At 48.1% G+C, this 13198-nt stretch overlaps 1 protein-coding gene across 2 annotated transcripts in view; it reads left to right on the forward strand.

Annotated features, from left to right (window-relative positions):
* LOC308460438 (la-related protein 6-like) overlaps positions 1-12018 on the forward strand; it is a 35966-nt gene extending 23948 nt beyond the window's left edge. Inside the window, exons 2-4 of one of the 2 annotated variants that reach the window (XM_080976851.1) lie at positions 5324-5494; positions 8014-8227; positions 10084-11994. In XM_080976851.1, coding sequence (XP_080832977.1) covers positions 5334-5494; positions 8014-8227; positions 10084-11196 — 1488 coding nt within the window. In that variant the 5' untranslated portion in view covers positions 5324-5333 and the 3' untranslated portion in view covers positions 11197-11994. Of the gene's footprint in view, positions 1-5323; positions 5495-8013; positions 8228-10083 lie in introns of both variants that reach the window. The other variant, XM_080976850.1, reaches the window with a different exon arrangement.
* Positions 12019-13198: the final 1180 nt, after the last annotated feature.

A 13198-nucleotide genomic window follows, 5' to 3' on the forward strand; every position in this document is an offset into this window, starting at 1 on the left:
AGAAACAACCCAATTAAACACATTTTGCACCACCGTAAAGCAAGCTTAGGGGACATGGGTGGCACTGTGGGTTAAACCACAGAGCCTAGGACATGCCGATCAGAAGGTTGGCGGTTCGAATCCCTGCGACGGGGTGAGCTCCCGTTGCTCGGTCCCTGCTCCTGCCAACCTAGCAGTTCGAAAGCACGTCAAAGTGCAAGTAGATAAATAGGTACCACTCTGGCGGGAAGGTAAATGGCGTTTCCGGGCGCTGCTCTGGTTCACCAGAAATGGCTTCGTCATGCTGGCCACATGATCCGGAAGCTGTACGCCGGCTCCCTCGGCCAATAAAGCGAGATGAGCGCCACAACCCCAGACTCGGCCATGACTGGACCTAATGGTCAGGGGTCCCTTTACCTTTAAAGCAAGCTTTGCATTTGGGGAAGGCAGAACCGATTCCAACACAGGAGGCAGCAGTTACAAATTACTGGTCTCTGCAGCCACAGCATGTGCTGTGACTCTCCAATGGTTTGACTTCACCCGCAGAGGCGCACTCCATTGCCTCTAGAGCAGGCACAGCCAAACTTGGCCCTCCAGCTGATTTGGGACTACAATTCCCATTATCCCTGACCACTGGTCCTGTTAGCTAGGGATGATGGGAGTTGTAGTCCCAAAACAGCTGGAGGGCCTAGTTTGGCCATGCCTACTCTAGAGACAGACGGATGCCAACAAAAATACTGCTTTAAAACAGCCATGGGTTCCCCCAAAGAATTCTGGGAGCAGTAGTTTGTTAAGGGTGCTGAGCGTTGTTAGGAGATTCCTTTTCCCTTCACAAAGCCACAATTCCCAGAGTTCCCTGTGAAGACGGACAGATTGTGAAACCACTCTGAGAGAGCAGTAGATCTGTGAGGGGAAACGGGGTTGCTAAATACCATTCAGCACCCTATTCTCCCAGAAATCCGGGGGGTGGGGAGCCACGACTGTTTAACTGTGGTATCAGAGTGTTTCAAACATAATGTTGTGAACGTGGCCACAGTTAGGGAAGCACTGCAGAATAAATTCACGACTTGTGCACTATTATTGAGTGCATCAGTGCTATGCTGCAGGAAATACTGGCCACAAAAACCCCACATCAGTCTGGAGAGACCCTGAGTAAACATGCACAGGAGAAAACTGATGTGTCTCCTCACACAAAGCTCCCTTGGATTCAGCTGTTAACTGTTGAACCTAATGATGGAGATTGACTTCACCTGCAGATCTCTGTTTAGGCCATTCCTCCTCCTCCTCTTGCTGCCTTAATTCTCAAGCGCCACCACCTGATTTTTCCCTCTGCCCCTCATGGAGCTCCTTTCTCTCTTAAGAACCTGCTTCCTGGCAGTACAGAGGCTTTGCTCTCCACCCATCACTCTGTAGCCCTTGTCTCTGTTTCCCCCCTTCCTTCCTTTTCCCTGAACCTCCATTCTGGAAAGTCGAAGAAGTCAAAGGTCTCCTGGAGCGACTCTCGTTGGCAGGAGTTCTTTGAATCTAGGTAAAGCTTCTTTTGAACTGTTATAGCTGCAAGGGTGGGTTAGGGTTGAAATGTATATTCCAGAGGGCCTGCCAGACACCAGAGTATATTGGCTCTGGGATGTTTGTGTTTCTTTTTATTATTTCACTTTAAAAATGGTCTCTCAATTGGCAGCAGGAGGGTACCCTGAAAAGAGACTTAAGGACAACACTCATTCTGGACCTCCTGGATTGATTCAGTTAGGATAGGGAGACAAGCAGAAGGGTAAAATGGAAACATGTGCCTTTAGGCATATGCAGAGTGCCTTTTCTGGAACTAGCAACCAGTACTTGAGTATTGGGAAGTGAGGGATGTTATATAGAATAAGAGAACAAGAAGAACATACTTTTAAAGAAGATAGGAAAATGTTTATTGAATATATGGGGGGGGGGTGGAATTTTGTACATTTGAAAACCTTGGTAGTATTACGATAAATTCAACAGTGTAAACAAGTTTCGATGGATGTAATAATGGATTACTGAATGGTTTACAGTGGTGCCTCGCAAGACGAAATTAATTCGTTCCGCAAGTTTTTTCTTCTTGCGAGTTTTTTGTCTTGCGATGCACGGTTTCCCATAGGAATGCATTAAAAATCAATTAATGTGTTCCTAAGGAAACCGCCTTCAGACCAGGTCCGGGGACAGTCTGTCCCCCGACCTCTTCTGAAGGCTGGGGGGGGGGGGACAAGGGCTTTTCTTCCCACCCCCAGCATTTTAAAAAAACCCGGGACAGCGGAGGACTTCTCCGCTGTCCGGGGCGATCTTAAAATGCTGGCGGGCGGCATTTTAAAATCGCCCGGGACAGCGGAGGACTTCTCCGCTGTCCGGGGCGATGTAAAAGCCCCTGGGAAGGCAGGCAGGGGGGGACAAAGACTTTTGCCCCCCGCCCGCCTTCAGAAGAGGTCCTGGACCTCTTCTGAAGGCGGGCGGGGGGCGAAAGTCTTTGCCCCCCCCGTCTGCCTTCAAAAGCTCTCCCGGGAAGGCAGGCAGGGGGGAGCAAAGACTTTCGCCCCCGCCCGCCTTCAGAAGAGGTCCTGGACCTCTTCTGAAGGCGGGCGAGGGGCGAAAGTCTTTGCTCCCCCCCCGCCTGCCTTCAAAAGCCGTCCGCGATAGCGGGAAGCTCTTCCCTGCTATCCCGGACTGCTTTTAAAATGCTGGCGGTGGGGAGCAAAGCCTTTCGGCCCCCGCCGGCCTTCCTGGACCTCTTCTGAAGGCCGGAGGGGGGGAAAGGCTTTGCTCCCCACCACCAGCATTTAAAAGAGGTCCCCGGAGATTTCCCTATGGGCTTTCGTCTTGCGAAGCAAGCCCATAGGGAAATTCGTCTTGCGAAGCGCCTCCAAAACAGAAAACCCTTTCGTCTTGCGGGTTTTCCGTCTTGCGAGGCATTCGTCTTGCGGGGTACCACTGTAGTTTATGTAAAATATGCAGGGATTTATGATATGCAAAATGAACCATGGAAAGAGAAGAAAGGAAGTCATTGGCATTTTAAGGTTGCTTAAACGAATATTCTAAATTGTAAGACAGAAAATTTAATAAAAATTATACATGAAAAAAGGAAGTGAGGGATGGGAGGCTTGGTGTGCAAGTTGAGGGGCCTGTGGGAAATGAATGGGGGCAAAAGAAGAGGCACAGACGAGAGGCCTTGACTGTTAAGGACTAGGAACTTGAAACTGTTGCAAAGAGTGGCAGAACAGCAATTAAGGGATGACTTTAGATAGAGAAATGAAATGGCTTAACTGTCACTGCTTTATCACCTCGGCCTCCAAGTCCCCTCACAATTGTAGCTTTGCACAGGTGCTGAAAGTAGCTTCTATTTTTTTTGGCAAGTTTTCACAATACAATAAAAGAAACTATAAGATCCTTCCTCATCTTAACTTTCATCCCCTACAGAGGAAGGTGTACCCTCCCAGCTCTCACCTGGGCTCTTCCCCCTCTTCTTACAGGCTCTCAAAAGGGGTACAAACTCTCCTTTCTCTTCCTCTGTGTGCAGTTCTTACCAAAGTACAATGAGAGAGAGCGCAAGTGTGTGTGTGTGTGTGTATGTGAGAGAAAGCAATAATATAAGAATAATGATAAACACCCAAGGGCGATAAAAGTAAAGAGAGAGAAATAAAGACCTCCAGCTATCCGCCTGTCCGTTGTGTATACAATTATTTCTTCAAAATAGTCAAATGCTCAATCTACATTATTCAATTATTCCTCCTTTTGCTGGACGTTATTTTCCCAGCCTTCCAGCCGGTGCTCTCGGTTTGTTTTCGTTTCTCAATGCGGAAGGTCTGAAGATTTTCCAGTTACTGCCTTCACGACTGTAAAACACCCCCCCCCATTTAGTCTTTATCTCCTTCTCCCAAAAAAAGAGGTGTTTTTTTTTTAAGTCTGTATTTGTATATTAACGCATAGCAGTTTGTTTGCTTTAAAACCTTAATTCGCGTCCCAATCCAGGGCTGAAAGTAGCTTTTTGATGGTGTTGCTCTTTCTTAAAGCTGAGCAGTTGAACTGGCTTGAATCTGATATCGCCTATAGCAGGCATCCCCAAACTCAGCTGTTTGGGGACTACAACTCCCATCTTCTCTAGCTAACAGGACCAGTGGTCAGGGATGATGGGAATTGTAGTCCCAAAATAATAATAATAATAATAATAATAATAATAATAATAATAATAATTTATACCCCGCCCATCTGGCTGGGTTTCCTCAGCCACTCTGGGTGGCTTCCAACAGAACACTAAAATACAATAACCTATTAAACATTAAAAGCTTCCCTAAACAGGGCTGCCTTCAGATGTCTTCTAAAAGTCTGGTAGTTATTTTTCTCTTTGACATCTGGCGGGAGGGCGTTCCACAGGGCGGGTGCCACTACCGAGAAGGCCCTCTGCCTGGTTCCCTGTAGCTTGGCTTCTCGCAGCGAGGGAACTGCCAGAAGGCCCTCAGAGCTGGACCTCAGTGTCCGGGCAGAACGATGGAGGTGGAGGCGCTCCTTCAGCTATACTGGACCGAGGCCATTTAGGGCTTTCAAGGTCAGCACCAGCACTTTGAATTGTGCTTGGAAATGTACTGGGAGCCAGTGTAGGTCTTTCAGGACTGGTGTTATATGGTCTCGGCGGCCGCTCCCAGTCACCAGTCTGGCTGCCGCATGCTGGATTAGTTGTAGTTTCCATGTCGCCTTCAAAGGTAGCCCCACACAGAGCGCATTGCAGTAGTCCAAGCAGGAGATAACTAGAGCATGCGCCACTCTGGCGAGACAGTCTGTGGGCAGGTAGGAGAAGAAGAAGAGGAGGAGGAGTTTGGATTTGATATCCCGCTTTATCACTACCCAAAGGAGTCTCAAAGCGGCTAACATTCTCCTTTCCCTTCCTCCCCCACAACAAACACTCTGTGAGGTGAGTGGGGCTGAGAGACTTCAGAGAAGTGTGACTAGCCCAAGGTCACCCAGCAGCTGCATGTGGAGGAGCAGGGAAGCGAACCCAGTTCCCCAGATTACGAGTCTACTGCTCTTAACCACTACACCACACTGGCTCCGAGTTTGGGGATGCCTGGCCTATAGCATACACTGGGAGCCTTGCAGGAAGCCTTTGATCATAGGACTGCAGAACTGGAAGGGACCATGAGGGTCATGAAGCAGGAATGTTTTGGCCAATGTGGGACTCAATGTGGGCCCTGAGATTAAGAGTCTCACGCTCTACCTGTTTGGTTGTTTTTCCAGGTGCTCCCCATGATCTTCTGGGCATGGGGAGTCTTGTTGGAGGGCCGTGCTGTTGTGTGACTCCCCAACCCACCCACCCTCTTCTCCATCTCAACAGATGAAGGGCGATGGCCCTGTGCAATCCTGAGATGGCCTTGGCCTCCCACCTGAAGCGCAGCAGTCCGGTTCCGGTCCAGGGCGGCCCGTACTCCACTCTCCACTTCTTCCCTCGCACCAACAGGTCTTTCCCTCTGCTGACCCAAGAGGAGCTGGCAGAGACTCTGGATGGGTAAGTAGAAAGGTAAAGGTAAAGGAGCCCTGGATGGTTAAGTCCAGTCAAAGGCGACTATGGGGTTGCGGCGCTCATCTCGCTTTCAGGACGAGGGAGCCGGCGTTTGTCCACTGACAGCTTTCCGGGTCATGTGGCCAGCATGACTAAACCGCTTCTGGCGCAACCAGATGGAAACCAGAGTGCACAGAAACCCTGTTTACCTTCCCGCCACAGTGGTACCTATTTATCTACTTGCACTGGCATGCTTTTGAATTGCTAGGTTGGCAGGAACCGGGACAGAGCAACGGGAGCTCACCCTGTCATGGGGATTCGAACTGCCGACCTTCTGATTGGCAAGCCCAAGAGTCTCAGTGTTTAGACCACAGCGCCCCCTGCGTCCATTCCAAGTCAACTTCCTCAATGGTCCTCCTCTGGAGATACTGCTCCTTGAGGATGCCTTGAAAACTTCTCCCTCTCTTATCCCTGTCCGAGTGAGTGGACGGGCTGTTGCTCTAGCTGTCATGATCCCAGTGGTGTGCAGAAGAAGTGCCCTCTCAACCTGGGGCCCCAGAGCTTGTTAGACTACATCTCCCATCATCCCTGTCTACTGGTCCTGCTAGCTAGGGATGATGAGAGTTGTAGTCCAGCCAACTTTTGGGACCCAAGGTTGAGAAAGCCTGCTCTAGGCTGAGGGGGAAATCGATGGTCTTTCAAAGTAGACCAGTGTTTCCCAAACTTAGGTCTCCAGCTGGTTTTGGACTACAATTCCCATCATCCCTGACCATTGATCTTGCAAGCTAGGCATGATGGGAGCTGTAGTCTGAAAAAACAGTTGGAGACCCAAGTTAGGGAAACTCTGGTCTAGGGAATAAGCCCTGCTCAAAGCAGAAAAATCTCTTAAACAAGAGCTCAGAGGGTCTGGTGGCTCTAGAACAATCATGAAACTGTCAAGAAAGCTTACAACAGTTGGAGTTGTTGCTTTTCATCTAGAATTTGCAGGGCAACCAATATTTGGAATATTGTGTACAGTGCTAGTCGCTGTATCTCAAAAATGTAATGTGCAGTGTGTGGGGGGGGGGGGGGGAACAGTGGCGGACTTCAGGCTTTAATATTTCAGTGGTGCAGTGTGAAATACCAAAATCCCGCCCTCCGCCGGACTCTCGCCTTCCGTTGTTCCTTGTTGTTGCAGCTCCCACTCGGCCCGGTGCCCAGTGAGGGTGAACCGGTTGCCTTCTCCTAAACCTGCCTCTGAGGGGAACCAAGCCTGAGGAGCATAGGAGCCAGCTCCTTGGAGCCAAGGTCCCTTTGGGTCCCCCGATAAAGTATTTGAGGGAGCCGGCCCCCTCCCCCAAGCTGGTGGTCATTGCCGTTCAAATGGTGTGCGTGTGCCACTTCTTGTGATTGATTTTGTGGTGTGGGGTTTCCTCAGACGTCCCCCCCCCCCCAACCAATATCCAGTGTGGCACCTTTGAATTTCAGTGGCTTAATCCTATTTAGTACACCTAGTATGTGGGGGCTTTTGCAGACCTCAGAGACAGCAGACTGACCACTATTCAGTCAGAATGCTGGACCTCTATAGTGGTATATAGTGCCAGGAAACTGGGAATGATATTCACATGTGGTGGGGGTGTAAATATGTACAATGTTTCTCACAAAGGGTGTTTAAGGAAATAACAGAAATCACTGGGTTAAAGCTGACCGAAAGTCCAGAGGTAGCATTATTATCAATTTACGATGGGGTGGAAGGTTTGCAGGCTGTGAAGGACTTGCTCACAAATTTATTGACAGCTGCACGTGTTATAATAGCGAGGAAGTGGAAGGGGCAAGCAGAATATAAAATGGAAGAATGGTATAAAGAGGTGTGGGGTTATAGCTATTAATGATAAATTAACATGTGCCATTAAGGTAAGACGGGGAATACGCAGGAGAAACGATTTTGAGGAGATATGGAAGGTGTCTGTAGAATTTGTACTGTTAAAACGGAAAGGGGTCAAACCATTGCAAGAGGCGTTGAAATTTTGGGAGGTTGGATAGTTACAATAGAATGGTCTCGGGGGTGGCATGCACATTTTATTCTTGTTTGTTTATTATTATTACTTTGTCGTAGTAAAATAATAATAATAATAATAATAATAATAATAATAATAATAATAATACCAAAACCACCCCCAACAAAAAAATGCTGGACATAGGCCTTTGGTCTGATCTGCCAGGTACAGTGGTACCTCGTGTTAAGAACTTAATTCGTTCTGGAGGTCTGTTCTTAATCTGAAACTGTTCTTAACCTGAGGTACCACTTTAGCTAATGGGGCCTCTCGCTGCCGCCGCACAATTTCTGTTCTCATCCTGAAGCAAAGTTCTTAACCCGAGGTACTATTTCTGGGTTAGCGGATTCTGTAACCTGAAGCGCCTGTAACCCGAGGTACCACTGTATCTTCTGCTCTTACGACTCAAGCAATGTGAATCTGCTCACACTTTGGACCTGCTGGCAGTAATTCTGTGTCTGGTTCCCCTCCCCCTCACTCTCCTCCTGCTAGCTGCCCCTACGACCTGAGCGACCTCCTCAGCCTGGACCTGTTTGAGAGCAGCCACTGCCCCACACCCGACTTGCAGCTGATCAGGAGGATCATCTCGCAGGTGGAGTTCTACCTCTCTGATGAGAACCTGTCGAAGGATGCCTTCCTCCTGAAACACGTGCAGAAGAACAGGTTGGGCTTTGTCAGCATTAAGCTCCTGACATCTTTCAAAAAGGTAAAGCGGCGGCACTCGGAAAGCATTCATGGTGGGAGGGTGGAGCAGCGTGTGTTTTTATATATATAATATTTTTATTAATTTTCCATTTTATAATATTTAAACAAATCTTCATTATTTACTTCTTTTGCTCATATGAGCCTGTTGACTTCCCTCCCTCCTGCCTCACGGTTTTTAAAACATCATAGCATTTATACGTTTTCTATTTTACGTTTCACTCATTCAGAATATCACAATTTTTGAATAAATAAAGGGCAGTGACAAATATCGTTACAAGTCTTCTTACAACCCTGCTGGTGTTGTTAACTGCTTACAATGGTCCTTCAAGTATTGTATCAATTTACTCCAGTCTTTTCGGAAAGTTTGATCACCTTGGTTTCAGATTTTTCCGGTCAGCTTCGACAGTTCCGCAAAGTCCATCATCTTCATCTGCCACTCTTCTTTCTTTGGTATTTGTTGTTTCCATTTTTTGAATGCGTTTGGATCCCAAGGTCAAAGCTGCGACCTCTGCATAGCTGTCAACTTTTTCCTTTTCTTGCGAGGAATCCTATTTGGAATAAGGGAATTTCCCTTTAAAAAAGGGAAACGTCGACTGCTATGGACCTCTGTAGCTTAGTGGCCGAGCGACCGCTTTGCATGGCAATGATCCCAGCTTCAGTCCCTTGCAGTTTCCAAGGGGAAATACTCTTGTTCCGAATCTCTGGAGAGCCACTGCAGCTCAGTACAGACAATGCTAAGCTGGAAGGACGAACGGTCTGACTCTGTGTCCGGCGTACGCTCTGTTCCAAGCCACATAGCTCTGTGGCAGTGATCACATGTTTAGCAAGCTGTGCCTAAGGAAGATGGAGCTGTGCAAAATAATAATATTAGCACAGCTCCATCCCTCACTGTGAGAAGTGAAGATACAGGGGAAAAGGTAGTGGTGCCCGCCCTGTGGAACGCCCTCCCGTCAGATGTCAAGGAGATAAAGAACTACCCAACTTTTAGAAGACATCTGAAGGCAGCCCTGTATCAGGAAGTTTTTAATGTTTGATGTTTTATTATGTTTTTATACTGTATGTGTTGGAAGCTGCCCAGAGTGGCTGGGGCAACCCAGTCAGATGGGCGGGTAATAATAATAACAACAATAACAATAATAGCAATTTATTATTTATATGCCAACCATCTGACTGTGTTGCCCCAGCAGTGACCGCTCCCCACATTAACTGGGGGGTGGCTTTTGTGTGGTTGCCCGCAACCCCCCCCAGACTATGAGACTCCCAGCAAAGTAGCCTGGCTTCGCCCCCCCCCCCAGCAGGGTACCTGGAGGTTCCCACCTAACTTCGACAATTAACCAATCCCGGCTGGGGGCGGGGCATTGCCAGGGGAGTTGGTCAGGTAGAGTTAGGACCGCCCCACATTCACAATAGTGTAGCTTACCTGTTAGTCCTCAGTCGGCTCCAGATCTTCGCCCAGTGCCTATGCCAAGGTCGTCCTACATCTGAAAGTTTAATAAAGTTGTGGCCAATTTTAATCCCATAACACGTTGCCAGGTGTCATTATTCCATCCGGGGGTTGCCTGGGTTTTGTGGGGAGGGGGTCTCTGCCTGTCTGTGCAAATAAACAGAGTAAGACATCAAACATTAAAAACTTCGCTCTTTGGGGAGGGGGCATTATTGGGCAGTTGTTCTTATTTTGATTATGCATTTTGTGGTTTTATATTTTGATTTCGTTCTGTGAACCGACCTGAGACCTCCGGGTATAGAGCGGTATATAAATTCAATCAATCTAATCAAATCAATAATAATAAATTTATTACTTTAAAGAGAAGCATGCAAAACTGCCTCTCTCTCTCTCTCTCTCTTTTTTTTAACCAGGTGAAATATTTAACCAGAGATTGGCGGGTGACCCTTTACGCCCTGCAGTTTTCGGAGCTGCTGGAGGTCAACGAGGAAGGGACGAAGGTGCGCAGGAAGACCCCCGTCCCCGAACATCTGGTGAACATCCCTTCGAGCAAGATGCTGCTGGCCTGGAACGTCCTTCCGTACGAGCCGGCCACCCACAGCTCTCTCCAGTTCCAGATGACCTTCCTCAACAACATCACCAAGCTGTTCAGCCCCTTCGGCGACATCGCCTCCATCCGCATCCTCCGGCCAGGCAAGAAGCTCCCTTCGGATGTCAGCAAGTGCTCATCGCGGTACCCAGAGCTCTTGACCAAGTGCTGCGCCGTGGTGGAGTACGACAGCTTGGAAAGCACGCGGAAGGCTTTTGAGGAGCTGGTCCGCAGCCAAGCCGCTGCCTCCTCCCTGAATGGGGACGCCATCAAGGTGGTTAGCCTCTCTGGAAGGGGCTCCAAGAAGAAGAGCGTGACCAGTCAGGAAGACGGTGAAGAGGCCGAGGAGGCTGAGAAGCCTGCAAGGATGTGGAACGGCGCGTTGACTGAAGGCCCTCCGCTTGCCTTTGAAGACTCCTTCTATAGCTCATCGACCGAGTCTGACGGCACGCCCGTATCCACTCCCATCCTGCCTCCGAACTTCCTCTCTGCTCCAGTCTGGCCCACTGCTGGCTTCTGCGCCTCTGCTGGCCAGGCCTTCAAACCCAATTTCTTCAGCATGCCCTGCGCCGGCCCTCGCCCACTCCTGCACAAGCCGCTGTCGTGGCCGCTCTGCTTCCCTCCTCTCTCCGCGCCCAAGCCCAGCAACGGCCCTTGCGGGTTGCAGAAGCCGCCCAACTCCTGCTGGGAGACAAGCGGGCTCGGCGTGGGGGTTCTGTGGCCCCCAAAGCAGCAAGGACCAGCCTGCAGGCAGCAGCAACAGCAACAGCCGCTCCCCTCCCTGAAACCGGAGCCCCTGAGCTCAGCGCCCGCTTCCAAAAGGGTGCCTGAATCACTCAATGCCCGGCTGAAAGTGATTCGGCGTCCTCAAGGCCCGGATGGCACCAGGGGCTTCTACAACACGATTGGGCGGGGGAAGTCTGTTTTGCGGCACTAAACTTTACGAGCCTTTGGGGGTGGGTCAACTTAATATAGGCTTACGGGGGGGAGCAGGTAGCGTTTCTGGGGTGGGGGGGTCAAAGGAGAGGGACCCGAGAGTCTGTCTGCGCTGTGGAGAACTGTCTTGTACAGACACCATGTAGACTTCTTCTTAATCTCCCCCAGCTTGGTTTTCCTCCTCCTTTTTTGGTCTTTTTGGACTCTTTCTCTTTCTGTCTTTAAACCCCTGTCCCCGTCCCCAATGCCTCGTGTGGTTTGGGCGCTTTGTGGGGTTCTCAACTTGCACCTCTGCTTTCAAGACTATCTCTCTGACTCGGGTGCTGTTGGTCTCCATCCAACCCTCCCCTTCCCCGTGACGCCTTTGTTTCTTGTGTGTGTTTTTGGAACTTGACCTTCTGGATTGGTTGCATGGTACGATGAATATGGAGTGTGAATGGCTTAAGATTTGATGGATGCCGGCAGGTTTGTGCATAAGATGAGATTTTGAATGCTTGCCTTGTGCTGCTGTGAGAAATTGGTGATGGATCTGCTGTTTTTTTAAAAAACAACAGTCAATTAAAAAAAGGGTGTGGACATGATCGCTTCGTTTCTCTTTGTTTTTTGGGTTTTTTTTTGTCTATGGAAATCGTGAGATTTATGCACGGCTCTTGATTGCAAGAAAACTCAAAAGCGGTTTACAAAACGACAGCAAGGAAATGGAGGAGAAACTCACCGCCGTCCTTTAAAACATACAAAAGTTAAAGCAATAAAATTGCCTCCAACTTTCTAAGCTTCTTGGTGGGCTTGTCTAAACAAGAATGTTTTTAGCAGGCACCGAAAAGACCACCGTGTACATTCTGATTTTGATTTTTTAAATGTGCGTGACACAATATATATTTCTATACTGTATATGAGGCCCCTAGAACCATAAGAAATGCAAAAAACAAACAAACCACTGTTAATAATAACTCATTCTCGAATTGCCCCCCCCCCAAATCAAATTGCACCCCCTGTGGGGCGTGTGGTTAGGAACCACGGCTCTAGACCATTGCCATCTCTTTAATTCAGCCAAGAGTATGGTTACCAAATGTTTTGCAGATGAAAATTAAGGACGCTTCAATATTCTTGGAACACACCCCGATTTTCACGCTTGAATTGCTGCCCTCCCACTATATTACATATTGCTGAGGCTTTTCTCCGCCCACTGTTGATTAGTTCTGGAAGTTGGAGGGAGCAAAGGGAAGCCATTCGCTGGCATTTTTTTTTTTGTCCCTACGCTTGCATTTAGAGGCAAGAGGCGTTCATCTCCAGCACAACCCCAATTGGAGATCTAACTTCTGGGGTTGGGGGCTGAAGCAGGAACTGTGATGATGATGATAATAATAATAATTAATAATTTAATAATTTATTATTTTCCCCCCGCCCATCTGGCTGGGTTTCCCCAGCCACTCTGGGCTGCTCCCAATCAAGTGTTAAAAACAATACAGCGTTAAATATTAAAAACTTCCCTGAACAAAAAAATAAATAAAAAAAATGCCTAGTTAATCTTATCCATACCGACCAGGCTGGTTTTTTACCCAATAGGCAAATAAAAGACAAAATAAGACATACAATAAATATCATTGAGTACTTAGAATGCAAAAACGAAATCCCTGCAGCTTTACTGTTTATTGATGCCGAAAAGGCATTCGATAACGTATCCTGGCGTTTTCTTATAAAATGTTTGGAAATGACAGGGATAGAGGGCACATTCCTGGAAGGAATAAAAGCAATTTACTCACAACAAAGTGCTAAATTAATTATTAATAATAACTTAACAGAACCCTTTGAAATCTTGAAGGGTACTAGGCAGGGGTGCCCTCTGTCACCTCTTCTGTTTATTATGATGTTAGAGATAATTACAAATAAGGTAAGAAAAACTTCAGAGATACGCGGAATAAAAATAGGAGTGAAAGAATACAAATTGAAAGCTTATGCTGACGACCTTATGTTGTCTTTGGAGGATCCAGAAGAGAGTGTCA

The sequence above is a fragment of the Podarcis pityusensis genome (genome assembly GCF_964106645.2).
Source record: "Podarcis pityusensis genome assembly, chromosome: 13".
Lineage (NCBI taxonomy): Eukaryota > Metazoa > Chordata > Lepidosauria > Squamata > Lacertidae > Podarcis > Podarcis pityusensis.